We start from the raw sequence: 13167 nt of genomic DNA on the forward strand, positions 1-13167 counted from the left end.
GGCAGAGGCTTGTTTTTTTCCCGCAGTTCCACATTTTTGTAAGGTAGAATTTAACGGCATGTGCACAATATACAGCCTGTCCCATGCAAAACTTCAGTGCCTCGTATTTTGTTCCGATGTCGTCAGCTATCAATATTATTCTGAGACAAAATCTGAATTATCAGACCTCCTCTAGCGGTCTCCCGGTGTGAGTTAAGTGTGAGCTATCCAGCATGCGCTCTAGCGAATCCCTCCCCAATGATTACAGCTGGAGACGCATCTCTTCGGCGATGACAAACATTGACATACGTTCACCTATTTAATAATACAAGAGGTGGAAGAAGACGACAAAGAAGAAATCATTTTAATTTCACTGATATGTTAACCCCTCCGGTTACCGTCACTGCAATTTATTTTGAATGAAAGCGCCTTCCTGCCAACATGATTACTATTAGAACGTTTTAGGTGACAGCAAAGGTGATAAAACAGAGTACAATAGATATTTCCCCAAAATGTATGTAGTAGGGTAGCTACTGTTTAGACAATAACAAACAGGCAAAAAGCTTGCAATATCTGATTGTGCATGCATTCACTAGTAGCCTACGCTCAAATATCCCTTAGCCCATAACTGAAAGGGTTGTTTAAATCAGGTACAGGTTTATATGTGCAGTACAACATTAGCATATTTCATTCATAGACAGCCTAACGTCGTAGCTCATGTATGGAGTTGCTTTGTAGGCCAGAGAATAGCCTGCACTGACGCGCGCGCATGTGGCTCATATTGATATACTGAAAAGAAAAGGTAGGTGGCAATTTGCACCTGTCTTGCATCCCGCCTCAATCTAATAATGACTACATATTTAGGTGTTCCTCTCAAATAACAGTATTTGAGGCTCGTGAATAAAAAGTAGCCCATCCCTTTGTTCCGTTGATTTTAAAGGAAGTTAGCGCGCTAGTTTGCATAGTCATGACTGCCGACTAACAGAGGACCTACTACTCTCCCGCCCCCCTGAGTCTTGTGTAAATATTGGCTTAGAGCAACACGACAGGTGTCCTCGACAAGAGAATCCTTTCCCTTTAAGACCTGTCGATAAAAAGAAAAGAGACTGTGGAACAGCAAGCCATTTCCCTCAATTTAAAGTTTGGCAATGCATGGCCCACAAAGGTTCAACTCAAGGGTCACACAGACGCCATTCCAAGTGCGGTCAGGTATTGGGAAATATGGTGTAAGGTGAGTTAGTAACACATATTTTAACTGGTTTCCTGGTGCGATTCTATTCTTGTACGAAGGCTATTCCTAATGTAGAGTTCTATATTACGAATACCGGTATTTCATTTTCATTTACTTAGGACGAAAAGACCGGTGTAGCCTACCTGTGGGAACAATACTGGCACGGATCTATCCTGGACAGCATTCATTGCACTCACATCTTGTGAAACGATGCTGACTGACATATTATGTGGGAACGGCGGACTTCTGTATTTGTCTCGCGCTGAGCCACACGCACAATACCTGAAGATGAAGTTTTGTTCGTTCGGCTCGCGTTAAGCAGGTACAGATGTACAACTGTTACATCTTGAAGAGGGAAAAATCATGCACCTTCTGATTTACATTTTGATTACAGATTTATGTCGTTAGCTTTACCTTATACAAAATTAACAGTTTTGCAGGGGTTGTGCTCAAATTGTGATCCAACCTCACCAATTAGGCTACAACATGCTCAAATATTACACACTGATCTGTCAATTGCAAAAAAATTATAGTAAATATTCAGTGGGCGGACATGGCACCTGGCAAAGATTAAATGCATGATTGTGTTATTGACCTGATGGAACTGAAGTGAGTCAGCAAAATCATATCAAACAGATTTGCTAAATCATGGTGAACGTTTCACATTCCCAATTCAAACGAAAAGGCATCAACTACACATCATGTAGCCCACTGACCTAACTGACTAGTCTGTTGCAAATGTAAATGTATGGAAATGTCAGATCACTGTCTAGTCATAGATACTGTATAATATGACTACAGTTGTGCACTATACTGCCAACTCAGAGCCTCTTTTTATTGGCTAGTCACTAGTCTCTTATTATCTCAATGGGAGACATATATTCAAGAACAATGAGCAGAAAATGAACATGTATTGTCAGAGTCAGGGAGGCCACAACAATATATGGCTTCACAACAGATCACTTGTCATAAAAGAAATATGAAAATGCCTGCTTTATTCCTCCATAACAAATGTAATTGTTCTGCATCTTCTTTTTGAAATCGACTGCTCATTCAAAGTTATAGCACAACAGACATTGTCATGTAAAGTGAACAGTTCAGACAACATTTTGAGGAACGGTTGGATACATTATAGCCCTGCTTGTGAACATGACACAGTTTGGCAAATATTTATTTTAGACAGGTGAACATGATTAAACGGGTTACATCCTGGTTACCATCTGAACTGCCAGCTAATTGTTCCTTTAGACATGGGAAAATCTTAGGCTCTCAAAAAGTTGATGGCGAAAATATTAGATTTTTTGGTAGCACTTTACTTGAAGGTATCTACTGTACATAAGAGTGACATGACACTGTCATAACCCTAACACTAACCCTAACTTGTCATGACAAACACCAAATGACACTTGACAGAAGCATTATGTCATAAACGTTTATGACTTATTTATAATGTTATGACATAAGTGTATGAGTGTAACTGTTTTTTTTAACCAATAACATCTCCAAATTACATTTTTACAGAGAAGAATGAGAACGAAATAATAATTGTTGAAAAAAGTGTATGCTAAGCAAGGTTCCAGGCACTCTTTGTGATAGCATCATGGAAAGCTTGTTACCTGATATACAGAGCTGTTGTACTAATGTGTCCTTTGACTTTAAGTGATATCTAGTGAATATGTAAATCCCTCTGGCTCCTGGCACATGTGGGTGAGACTGACTGGTTTTACCTGCAGCAGTGTTCTGGCCTTGGTTAAATCCTGGTCTTTTACAGTCCATTCATAGAACAGATGTCTCCTGCATGGTCTGCCAGAACCAGTTCAAATCTGTCCTCTGCTGGATTAGTTTCTATGGCAGCAGAAACAAATGGGGAGCACAGGGGCATTTGTTGCCTGTTCACTGACTATTCAAAAGGTGCTTCCTAATATTCACACCTGTTCATTTGTGCCAGTATCATAATCATGTTTTGTGTTTTACAACAATTTTGTTTTCCCAGTGACATACAGCTCATCACAGTATAATATCATCAACATTTTTTTTTATTTAAATAAAAAATAATAATTGGAACAGTAGTGCTTTATTTGCTATTTCTATTTGTTGTTTCTTTTCACTTATTCCCATGATCAGTTACAGATTGAGCATGACTATGAGAAATGTACTGGTCAAATTTGTAAATTGCATCCTTGTTGTCCTCAGGCAATACATTAGAATGCAAGAAGTATAAATATAACAAAACAATGTAAAGGAGAAATTGTGCCAGTTCCATTTGATATGTTCTTACTGAGAGCTCCTGCTTCTGAAGATATACTCATCACACTTTGGTCCTCTCACTGCTGTATCGGTCTGGAAAACATGACCTGGTGTTGTCATGGAAAGTGGGAAGCAGAAACACACAAACACTGACACACACACACACACACATACAAACATGCACAAACAGTGACACAAAAAAGTATATCTTTTGAATAAAACTGTGAGTAAAATTGTAGATTTCTTTTGGAAACAACCTCCTGCCTCCTATGAAAAAAAAAAACATTGTACAGTTACCAAAAAACTGTTCCTCTGGCTGCTTTAATGACTGTGGGAGCACCACAGGGAATGAGTGTGTGTCTTAGGAATGGGTCAATTCAAATCTAGTTATATCGATCTGTGTGTTTGTGGCTATGTAATAAATAGTGAATGCCCGTTGACAGATGCCCTATTGTGCATCGTGCGGGAGATAAGACAGCGGGGACAGCGTTTCCCGGTCAGTACTGGCTGTGCAGGATGTAAATGAGGGAGGCTGTCTGATTTCCCAGTGAAATGAGGCCTCAGCTGATGAGCCGACAGATCTAATCACTCAGGCCTGGGATCAAAGGCCACCAGCTGCCTCCGCACCAGTCCACATGCCCGACGGTAAACACTGCTGCACAGGTAGGGTCGTGCTCAAAGGTTTACATACCTTGGCAGAATTTGTAAAACATTGGCCAGTTAGGGAAATATGACTGATCATGCAGAACATTTTTTTTTTTTTTTTTTTAGGGATAGTGGTCAGGTGTGTGTGTGTGACTCCCATTTGACACCCCTTTATTATCACATAGCTGTGTGTGCCCTTTTTAAATAATAATTATAAAAGAAATCACCCAAATGGCTCTGATCAAAAGTTTACATAGCCTTTAAATGCTCGGGCTGAATAATATACGCACGCGCTGGCACTCCCATGTTTAATTGGCGCACCTATCACTTAATTACGTATGGTATGTTTCCACATAGGTGACATTGTACATTTGATTGTCATTTCTGCCTGTGTATAAATAGGTAATGAGTTTCGTAGCTCTTGTTAGACCTCTGCACATTTCACCCTGGGCTGCACTGACTTTGCTGGCTACTGAGCCATGAAGAAGGGAGAAAGAGCTGTTAAAAGATTTGTGAGAAAAGGTAGCTGAACTGTAAAGGTTAAAAGAAGTCGTGTTCAAAGAAGTGGAGAATTAGTGGCTAGGTTGATACCAAGCCATGGTCAGGAAGACCAACAAAGACTTCAGCCTTAACGGCAAGGAAAATTGGTCGGGAAGCAAAGAAAAACCTGCAAGCCTCACTGCAATAAAGTGGTGTGTTTCAAGATCAACAATAAGGAGGCACTTGAACAAAAATTGGCTACACAGTCAGGTTGCCAGAAAAAAGCCATTACTGCTATGTTTTGTTTAATGATTGCACTATTCTGTGATGCCTTATGGTTTCATTTGAACTGCATATGTTTCGCCTGATTAACATTTGTTAAGAATATGGTACACACTTCACAAATTCTGCTAGGGTGTGTAAACTTATGAGCACAACTTTAAGCATAATAATCAGATGGGCGTCACACACACACAGAGGCATTTTTTTTATATTCAGCTGCATTATACAATTATGGATGTATTGGATGTCATTATGCATATGAAAATCTTTGTCCAGTAGACATTAGAGATCCTTGCAATGAATCGCCACACCACAATATGTCATCTAAGACAGGAACACAATGCAGTTCTTTTACCTGAAAATAACGGCTGTGTCTCAAACCACATACATCCATCAGTTCACTGCTACTGTGCACTGGGAACTTACTTCCGTAGTGTCCACTTGGTTAGTATTGTCCCAAAAGGAACACTTATGTTAAAACACTTACCGGAAGTGATGCCCATTGGCACCCGTTTAGTGCGAGTAGTGTACTTTCTACTCGGGTACTTTCAGTGAACAGAATTTTTGCGTTATCTGCACTATATACTTAAATGAAATATTTGAAGTGTGCAAGTAGATGGTTTGAGACACAGCCAACATTTTCAAACTCATTTGGAGAATGCGCCCATGCAGAACTCTTGATATTGCACTATGTAGGGACTACCATTGTTGATCGGGTAGGGTCATGACCCTTTTAGTTGTTTTTTGACTACCTGGGTACCGTCTTAGCATTAAACGCAAACGGTGTTGAATACTGATGCCAAGGAACATAGATATCGATTCCTCCATTGTGTTCCTTTAAAATGTATTGGGTGTGTAAAATAAATAAAGGCCATGTCTTGGCTTTTTCAGCTCTATTACGTTTTTTTTATTTAGAGAGACAGTATTCAATATTTATCTACTTATTAATGTTTGTCAAACATAAGGTTATTATCAGTCTTGCCACAGTTACCTTGAAAAAGTAATCTGATTACTGATTACTCCTTTAAAAAGTAACTTAGTTACTTTACTGATTACTTGATTTTAAAAGTAACTAAGTTAGATTACAAGTTACTTTATTAGTTACTTTCAGCAGCTGCCGACAACACCCCCACCGCCTCAACATAAAAATGATAACCGGTTTTGCCAATACTCACTATACTGGAAGTGCATTTTAACAGTAATGTCAACAATGTATAGCAGACATCCCAACCTAACCTACTTAGATACTGAAATTCAGATGTTTGTTCAATAATGTCTAGTCAGTACATCAAATAAGGAAGGTCTATTGATAGAAATTGTGATAGTAAAATATGTAGATTTTGGTAGTTTGGCCTTTTCATGTAGCCTTGGCAACTAGCCATCTAGTATACGCCTGAGTGATATGCAAATGAAATTACACTTGTTAAACTCACTTCAGCAAGTCTTTTGCAATCATTTAACCCGCCGTGAGCAATGCTAAAGTCACTGTTACAAACAGTGCAGTGTGCAAGACTATCATTATGTTTTACTCTTATGAGACAATTGGGTAGGCCTACACTTTTGTGTAGTCTGATGTGAAATGGGCTTAAATGTTCCTTTTTGAGGGGCACTGACTCTGCCATGACGCTCCTGTTCCTAGATACACTGACTGAACTGATTAATTAAGTTCGGGAGAAAAGAGTTAACCTCCTGGGAACCAAGAAAAAAAAGTGTCCAACAATTTATTTTTTGTTGTGATTTCCTTTCTATTTAGGATTAAAGAAACATCTTACAATTTGTATTTTTTTTTAAATGTATTTTTATTTTACATTTTATAGCATGTCCCCTGTGGTGGACAAAAGGACCGTTTTAGTATGAAAAGGTAGCCATGAAAATAGACAAAAATGGACAAATTATGCTTTTAGTGGTATTAAATTAAGGGTAAACTTAACAAAATATAAGGAAAAGGTTATTTATCCTTACTTTATTTGCCTTTTCGGACAGTTGTATTTCTTTTTTCTGGATTGTTAATTTCATTTTCATGTTTTTCTTTCATCTGCGATAATTAATTTTTTAGTCTTACTCTTCCTCGCTATCTTCTTGAGGCACAGGTTCATAGTCCTCATCTCTGTTTCACTCACTCATCACCTGAGAGCTCCAAATCTGACCCCCCCCTCATTCATCCTATACAAATGATCTCCTAAATTTCCCAAAAAATCTAAATATTTTGGTCCTGGGGTCCATTATAATGGACATTCATAAAGTCACTATTATTTCAAAATGTAAATAACTTAACTTCTTTCAAAATTAATCAAATGATTCCTGACATTTTCATTAACAAGACCATATATTGCCATCATAATGAATGCTTAATAAGAAGACACTATTTGATTATCTGTCCTCCTTCCATAAAATGTGCTTGTTTTGATGTCAACCATTTTTGAGAACAAGAAAGAGGAGGTTCCCAGCAACCCAGCCAATCACATGATATATCATTAGAAAGCCCAGGATGTCCTCTTTAAAAGACCACAGGAATTGGGGTAAAGGGGTATGCATCTAGAACTTATGTCCACTACAGAGGACATAGGTCTATGCATTCGGTCTCAGGAAAGCCCACCTACACTGAAAACTGATTGGTTGATTTAGCAAAACAGACCAGGATGCTCTCTGTCTTGGATGTGCTTCAGACACACATGCACCACTCCTCTCTCTCCCTCAGTTGTGTGCGCGTTAAACTCAGATGCACACACGATTTGAAGTCCGGTCTGTTTGGCGTGCTCTTGTTCGCTCTAGGTTCCGGGAGATTTTATGTAATTTGTGGGAGACTCCCAAAACTTCGGGAGACTTGGGATGTCTAGCTAGACAGCACTTTGTCGCTAGCACAGAATGTACAATGTACCTTAATGTTGTCATGTTTAGCTGACACAAACTCAAAATAATGACTGTATAGATAAAATGTGCATCTCTCTCCTCCCTCCATTGTTGTTTACGTTTGTGTCGCTGAGTGGTTTTACACGTGAGTTGTCCTCATGCTGAAAACGTGAGCATAGCCTACATGACGTTAATCCCCGAGACAAGAAGAAAGCAAAGAATATATCTTTTTACTAAGGAAAATGACAAAAATAGTAATGCACAGTGACTTAGATAAGTAACTTTAATCTGATTACTGGTTTGTAAATAGTAGTGCGTTAGATTACTCGTTACCGAAAAAAGTGGTCAAAATAGACTAACGCACGCGTTGCTGACATCACTGGTTAATATGCCATTTCAAACTTAAATGGGATTCTAACTTCAACTTTTAAATCACCTACACAAATTCTAAATATCCAGTTAAATCAGTCAGGGTTGCCAACTCTCACGCATCTGGCGTGACACTCACGCTTTCAGCACCAATCTCACGCTCTCACGCACACTCAAGAAATGTCACGCCAAATCCATTTTTTTTTTTTTTTGCAATCCGTTAATTTTTTGTTGATGACTATACTAGACCACAGCATTGTTTCTAAATGACAGGATACGAGTTTAAGGCATACATATGTCTAGACAAACAGCAGGTAGATCTAATATCAGCCTACAACGTTCTTAGCGCAGTTTTCTCTGATTGTTGATTCGCTGACTGTTTAATCCGGTCCGCGACACCTTCACGGAACACGCTGCTATTTAGACATGAGGCAGACCGACATAAAGTGTGGCCGCCCATTCTTCTCTAGGAACTACTCGCGAAGTAGCCTCACAGACATCACATGAAATAACTTTTTCTCATCTTTTATAAGGTATAGCCGCTATTTGCTGCGATAAACGGTTCGCGAGAAAATTAACTTTCAAGAAATAATCATATTAGGCTGCGCTCATTTCAATTCATATAGGAGGAATATTTCACAAACGTTTCGTTCCACACATGACAAACCGTAAACCAGAATAAACAGCAGACCTTACCGAACACAAAGGTGTAATGCAATCCCCTGTACAATAAGCCTTTCCAGGGTAATCCGGTTTTGAAATGGTAGCAAATTTCTATATGGTCTTCAATTTTGGGCTTTAAGTGTCTTAAAACTGATCTGTGCTTAAATACCTACATATGTGTAAATATTAAAATCAGAGGATATACTGTACAGCTCATGGCTAAGAGTTTGTCGATGTAGCCATAATGATTTGTTTTCACGAAATGCTAAGCATGCATGTATTTAAGTGTCTTAAAAAAGTGTGCTTATATTGGTCAATGCATAATTTCATAACAGGCCAAATAGAAAATAAATGTTAAATGTTAAATATAGCCTATAATATTAAAATCAGATGATGTAGGATAGTATAGAGTTAGATAAAGTTGGATGGCTCCAGAACTCACACCAGTGGATTGGGTCTTAAAGGAGCCACACCACTTTTATGACACTATAGTCTGTTGACCTTTAGATTTGTTGCTACTGGTCATGAAGGGCAGGCCAATTATGAGTTCTGTCCAACATTGATGGTAGGTTTAGAAAAAAAGTCAGCACATTTTAATCATATTGCAATAATACCAATAACCGTGATCATTTTGGTCGTGATTTTTCATCAAATGTTCATATGTTCTGTATCTCTAGTGGCTGGTAGACTTTGGAATCCACCAGCCACAATGGTAGGTGGAAAAAAATATTTTAGGCTATTTCCATCCCTGATACATATGTACACTCATACACACATTCATAAGTCTCAATCTGTCCATTTCTTTCCACAAAACTCGCCAGAAGTCATCATTTAAGGGGTTATTTTTAAATGTTTTCTACTGAGCTACTACCTTTTTCAGGTGGGCAGGGGGGCCCTTTTCATGTCTGTGCCCAGGGGCCCAGTGGCTCATAATCCTTCCATGCCACGGTGTTAAAACACTGGTCTTGTTTTCAAGTGCAATCAATAATTTAATTGTACATTTTGAAGAAACTTTTCCATTCTATTAGGTTTTTTTTTTTTTTTAAAAAAAAACATAAATCAGGGATTATACTGTACATAGCAAAAAAGTCAGGGGACAGACATTTTTAAAATTAGGTTTAGGGAAAAATTTAACGCACACGCACTATGACTTCACAAAATCTCACTCCAGCCAAACACCCAAAGTTGGCAACCCTGAATCAGTGCTGATAAAAATGAATGATTGAAATCCTGACAAATGAAACATCTGAGTATTAAATGATCCATATCATTTTTGCAATCGATCAAATGTTTTGATTCTTAGTAATCAAAACATCTTAGTAATTGCAATAAAACTGTATGCGGTCTTCTGTATTTTCAGCGCTGTGCTGTGATGGTACAGATCTGTTTGCAAACAAATGGCCGGTGCAATGGAAGCGCTGTGCATTTAAATCATGCCTACGTCACAAAGAAGCCTTCCCATAGCAGCCCCGGCTGAAAAGCGTTAAGTGTGGCGTCCTATAAGAGAGAGCCAAGCCGCCCAGCTCAGTGTATGGAGCCCATGGACTGGACTGAGCCACTCGGGGAGGGTCCGGCTCTCTTTACCCTAAAGTCCGCCACTGGGGCTAATCTCCCCCCAGCCGCCCCCTCATTATCCCTGTTTTCCAATCAAACTGTCATGTCAGTGTGTTGCCATTGTGCCCGGTTGGCGGTCAGGCACGGGGCACCCAGGGCCTTTCTGATGAGTCAGTGGATATGGGGCCACCACAATGGGCCCTGTGCGGAGCCACAATGGCCAGTCTAATTCAGTCTTTCAGCCCTAGGGGCTGCTGAGTGTGCAGGGTTCGGGTGCATTCCACGCCTGCTGAGGGGCCCGGTCCTATAAAAACACTGGGGAAAGGCTGCAGCCCGACATTGATTAGACCGGATCTGTCCCACATCTGTACGTGAGTATGCCACTGTACCCACTGTCTTGGTTGACATGTGAACATCTGGTTCCTGCACATTGGCAAAAGAGTACAAAGCAGCTATATTCACAGCTACAAACAAAAACATAGATAACATCACGCAAAAAAAAAAAACAAATCAAAAGCTCGCTCTTGAACAATATTAAATTGGTATGCCTTGTCCAGGAATCAAGGTTCACATCTGTTATGTGTGAACGTCTTTTGGTCTCCCCAAAAGTCTGGGTGACTTACTGCTGGTCTTCCTTGTCGCCCCTACTCTACCGGCAGAGAGCCTGGTGACAACAGCAACCATGAATACACAACAACAGATGATGGAGCAGATGGGGCAGTGGAGGATCACTGTCTGGGAGGAGGAGAACTTCCAGGGCAAGCGCTGCGAGTTCATGCTGGACTGTCAGAACATCATGGAGAGGGGCTTCCACAAGATCCGCTCCATCAAGGTGGAGAATGGCGCGTAAGTCTCTCGCTGGATTTTAGCTCGCTGGGATACTCCTGTGCTGCTGACGGGGAACCGTGAAAACTACTTGCGGTGTGGCAGGATTATCACATTTTTTAAATGACCGCACATTCTTGGATTTGATTTGTGGACGAAAGTCACCTCAGCTGTGCTGCTCAATATCACACTGCCTTGTTCCAGGCTGGTCTGTAAGGAAAGGGCTACTGTTTCAATTGACCTACAGCCGGAGGACTGCTTATTCATAGATGTGATTGGATTATATAGTTTTGTATTTTTACAACAGTTAAGATGCCTGAGAAGCTTATAAGTACTTAGATATGTGATTTTATGCTACTTATATTATATTATTATTAATGATTATTTATATTATATTATATTATATTATATATTCCATGTAATGACCTAATTTGGTCTTCCAACCCCACTGTGAGGACCTGATGACAAGAGAAGGAAATGGTAATGTGTGGGTAAATGAAAAGCAGGGCGTAGTTGTAACAGAGCGCTGAAAGGCCAGCTGTCTGATGTGGAGACAAGAGGTGGAGTGACTGATTGCCAGACAAAAGCGTTGGGAAAACAAAGCACAGAGAAAGCATGTGGTGTTTGCTTTCGCCTTTGTGATCCAATCAGCAGCGCTGTACTCAGTGGTGGGTGCTGGGCACTGTGGTCGGACTGTTTGATTTTTTGACTCATTTATACCTTCCAGTAAAACCTCCCAATCTTAAAATTCTCTTTCTCTCTCTCTCTCTCTCTCTCTTTTTTTTTTCCTCGATCCCTCTGTCTGCCTCTCCCTATTCCAGCTGGGTTGGATATGAGTATCCTGAATTTCAGGGTCAGCAGTTCATCCTAGAGAAGGGCGATTATCCCCGTTATGAAGCCTGGAGTGGAAACAGCAGTTACAGAACCGAACACATGCTCTCCTTCAGACCTATTAAGTGTGCTGTAAGTTTGATCTAAGCAGCATAGTTTTAGTGTGCAGTGTGTGTGCTTACCCTGGGATTCACACACAAATGTGGACACCTCACAGATACACATGCCCACACACACACACACACACACACACACACACACACAAACATAGATTTTGCTGTCACTACAATATGAGCTTCCCCGGAAGCAAAGTACTTTGTGCATTTTTGACAAAAGAGTTGATTAATCCAACATACACATACTTCTATTCCATTATATTCCTGTGTACCCTTTCATAAAAACGTGTACTGTATTTGTAACATCATGTTTTCATTGTTTTCATTTCATTCCATTTGACCAGAACCACAGTGACAGCAAAGTGACACTCTATGAGTGTGAAGACTTCCAAGGACGCAAGTTTGAGGTGTGCGATGACTACCCCTCCCTTCAGGCCATGGGCTGGTGCAGCAAGGAGGTGCCCTCCATGAAAGTCAACTCTGGAGCGTAAGTCTCCCCTCACACATTCTAGAACATTCCACACTGCTCATGCATTTCCTGGGTAACATATCTTCACTCTAATCACAGATCCCTAACCTCAGCGCTCACATCATGGTCTACTAGTTTACTGCACCATGTATTTTATTACTGCATCTTTGCCATTGCTCATAATACATTTTTACTGAGGGAGGACATGTTTAGAAAGGCTCAGTATTTCGGCTCTCCCAGAAGACAACGGCAAAATGAGTTTGTGCCCAGACATCAGACATATGATCTTATAGACATGGCGGCAGCTGATAAATGAAACACTGGTCTTTCTCTCCGCAGCTGGGTGGCCTATCAGTTCCCTGGTTACCGCGGATATCAGTACATCTTGGAGAGGGACAGACACCAAGGAGAGTACAGAAACTACAACGAGTTCAGCACCCAAGCCCACACCAACCAAGTCCAGTCTATTCGCAGAATCCAGCAGTAAGTCCGGCGGCTGTTATGTACCTACCATGCCATACAATGTATTAAAATAGGCAATAAAGACTTTATTCAAACTATGGAAAAAGAGTGCTTGTGACAATTCCTTGCTTTTTTTTTACCCAAAATAGCTTTATTCTCACATC

The 13167-nt window shown here is 40.2% G+C and overlaps 1 protein-coding gene across 1 annotated transcript; it reads left to right on the forward strand.

Annotated features, from left to right (window-relative positions):
- Positions 1-10982: 10982 nt before the first annotated feature.
- cryba2b (crystallin, beta A2b) lies at positions 10983-13048 on the forward strand. The gene is made up of 4 exons (XM_076262582.1): positions 10983-11146; positions 11947-12088; positions 12417-12559; positions 12881-13048. The coding sequence occupies exons 1-4, from the start codon at positions 10983-10985 to the stop codon at positions 13026-13028; spliced, it is 597 nt and encodes a 198-aa protein (XP_076118697.1). The 3' UTR covers positions 13029-13048.
- Positions 13049-13167: the final 119 nt, after the last annotated feature.

Source organism: Alosa pseudoharengus, unplaced genomic scaffold, assembly GCF_046254945.1.
Source record: "Alosa pseudoharengus isolate Yale_2024_CS ecotype anadromous, Long Island Sound unplaced genomic scaffold, YU_APseudo_1.1 YU_APseudo_1.1_scf_3, whole genome shotgun sequence".
Taxonomy (NCBI): Eukaryota; Metazoa; Chordata; class Actinopteri; order Clupeiformes; family Clupeidae; genus Alosa; species Alosa pseudoharengus.

Bases quoted from the DNA above. Each gene is read 5' to 3' on its own strand.
- cryba2b (XM_076262582.1), top strand. From the start codon at position 10,983: ATGAATACACAACAACAGATGATGGAGCAGATGGGGCAGTGGAGGATC. The intron at 12,089-12,416 runs GTAAGTTTGATC...CCATTTGACCAG, and splicing joins TCAGACCTATTAAGTGTGCT to AACCACAGTGACAGCAAAGT. The intron at 12,560-12,880 runs GTAAGTCTCCCC...TTCTCTCCGCAG, and splicing joins ATGAAAGTCAACTCTGGAGC to CTGGGTGGCCTATCAGTTCC.